General features: G+C 45.9%; 1 protein-coding gene across 2 annotated transcripts in view; it reads right to left on the reverse strand.

Moving 5' to 3' along the window:
• Slc30a6 (solute carrier family 30 member 6) overlaps window positions 1-2,560 on the reverse strand; it is a 28,690-nt gene that overhangs the window by 1,867 nt on the left and 24,263 nt on the right. For both annotated transcript variants that reach the window (XM_005367939.3, XM_026789698.1), the window contains one exon: window positions 2,312-2,380. In XM_005367939.3, coding sequence (XP_005367996.1) covers window positions 2,312-2,380 — 69 coding nt within the window. The remainder of the gene's footprint in view (window positions 1-2,311; window positions 2,381-2,560) is intronic.

Here is a 2,560-nt window from a genome sequence, read left to right on the forward strand (position 1 = left end):
CCTGCCTCTGCCTCCCGAGTCCTGGAAGGAAAGGCGTGTGATACTGATACTATGCCTAGCTAAAAATCTCGAGAGCTTGTTTGGAGGTTCTAGCAGGGGAGCGCAGCTACTGGTATACCCTTGACCAAAGACCGGCCCTCCTCTATTGGGGGAAGGTCGTCCTCTTCGACCGAGCACACAGCAGCTTCGGGAGGGACGCACATGGAGCGGTGAGGGAGGAAGGGGACACCCGCCTAGCCAGAAAGATCACCCTCACATCCCTAGCTAAAAATCTTAAAGAATGACCATATATATATATATGGGTATATATAAAAATTATTTCAAAAACTGCTCATCACAGCCTACGTAAACAGGACAAATGAAAACTCATCTAAGTGAGCACCAGGGTTCTGACGAAGGCATTCGAGGATATTTACATAAAATTCTACAGCCAGTAGAGCAGACGCTGGGGAGCCCAGGTGTGTCCTAGTGGCAGAGTGGAAGCAGAGACACTGACCTACAAACCCCAAAGCAGTTAAACAATAGCTGGAGACTGGAAATCCGAGACAGGCGACTGGAGAAAGCAGCCCAGAGCAGAGGGCTCTGGCACACTTCAGAGACGGGCAAACACACTGGATCTGCAATGGAGCCCGTGAGCTTACAGGTTAACCAGACACAGCTCCTGTCTAGGACAAGGCCCACATTAAGAAGATCTGGGGGCGGGGGGAGCTGGACAGATGAGAGATGGCTTAGCGGTTACGAGCACTGGCTGCTCTTCCAGAGGTCCTGAGTTCAATTGCCAGTGCCAGGGATCACATGGTGGCTCACAGCCATCTGTGATGGGATCTGATTCCCTCTTCTGATGTGTGTGAAGATGAAACACTCATATCCATAAACTAAATGAATAAATATTAAAAAAAGAAGAAGAACTGGGAAGAAGACAATCTACACTGAGCCCAGCAGAAACAGTGTGTGTGGGAAGTTAGACCAACAGGAACAGTCAGGGAAAGACAACTCTTCCTCATTAGATCCCCACGTGTTTATAAATGTTGCCCTAAGTAAGCCACTCTTCATTTTAAAGTTCAGGAGGGCTGGAAGGCTTAAAGACACGCAGCAGGGCTGGGTGACGCTGTGGCACGCCATTAATCCCAGCACTCGGGAGGCAGAGACAGGCGGATCTCTGAGTTTGAGGCCAGCCTGTTCTACAGACTGAGTTCCAGGTCAGGACTGAAGGGGAAAAAAAGAGGGGTTTTTATGGGGTTGGAGAGAAGGTTCAGTGGTCAAGAGCACTGGCTGCTCTTCCAGAGGTCCTGAATTTAATTCCCAGTAACCTCACGGTGGCTCACAACTATCTATCTATAGTGGGATCTGATGCCATCTTCTGGCATAAAGTCATACATCATACATGCAGATAGGGCATTCATATACATAAAATAAGTAAATAAATAAATCTAAAAAGAAGAAGAAGAAAGGACAAGCAACAGAAGCCATGCCTTTAATCCCTGCACTTGAAAAGCAGAGGCGGGTGGATCTCTGTGAGTTCGAGGCCAGCCTGGTTTACACAGTGAGTTCCAGGACAGCCAGGGCTACACAGAGAGACCCTGTCTCAAGACAAACAAATGAGCAACAACAACAACAAAAAGAACAAACAAACAAAAGTTCATGTGAGCCAGATGTGATGGTACATGCCTAGAATCTCAGTATTCAGAAGGCTGGGAAAAAAAGTCTTGTGAGCTCAAGGCAATCCTGGGATAGAAGACTGGGCTCCAGAACAGCCTAGTCTGCAGAATGAGATGCTGTCTCAAAAGAAATCAAATAAATAAACAAACAAAAATATGTATTAGGAGAGTAATAAGAGGGAAAACTGTGAAGCATGAGGTCCCAGATTCAATTCTCCACAGCTCCAACAACAACAGCAACAAAAAGCCTCCAGTAGTATCAAGGTTAAATTAAAAAGAAGAAAGAAGGGGCTGGAGAGATGGCTCATAGGTTAAGGGCATTGCCTGCTCTTCCAAAGGTTCTGAGTTCAATTCCCAACAACCACATGGTGGCTCACAACCATCTGTAATGAGGTCTGGAGCCATCTCTCCAAACCCTGCATATATGTTTGTATACTTTGTGTGTCTGGTGCCTGCTGACGTTGCCCAGGATTGGAATTAACAGAGGCTATGACCTACCATGTGGGTGCTGGCAATAACTCAGGTTCTCCAAAAGAGCAAGTATTCTAAACACTGAAGCCCCCACCATGAACATTTTAAAGAAATTCTACTGTAAGTTTTTAAGTTTAAAAACCATGTTTAAATTACACTAAACGAACTTGCAGAAAGCATACCAATGAGCCAAATCCAAGGGTCCAAAAGTGTTCATTTCGGACTTCTAAGACGCCATCCAAGGTAGATACCTAATCAAAACACAGAGCAGTTTATCAGTTACCTGCATTAGACATAGCAATGTATGCATTACAGACTTGTGGAAAGCCTAGAAATGTCTCAGCTAAACCCTGAGCAAGGACACACATCAGCTATCAGAGGTCTCAGCTAAACCCTGAGCAAGGACACACATCAGCTATCAGAGGTCTCAG

Source organism: Microtus ochrogaster, unplaced genomic scaffold (assembly GCF_000317375.1).
Source record: "Microtus ochrogaster isolate Prairie Vole_2 unplaced genomic scaffold, MicOch1.0 UNK26, whole genome shotgun sequence".
Taxonomy (NCBI): domain Eukaryota; kingdom Metazoa; phylum Chordata; class Mammalia; order Rodentia; family Cricetidae; genus Microtus; species Microtus ochrogaster.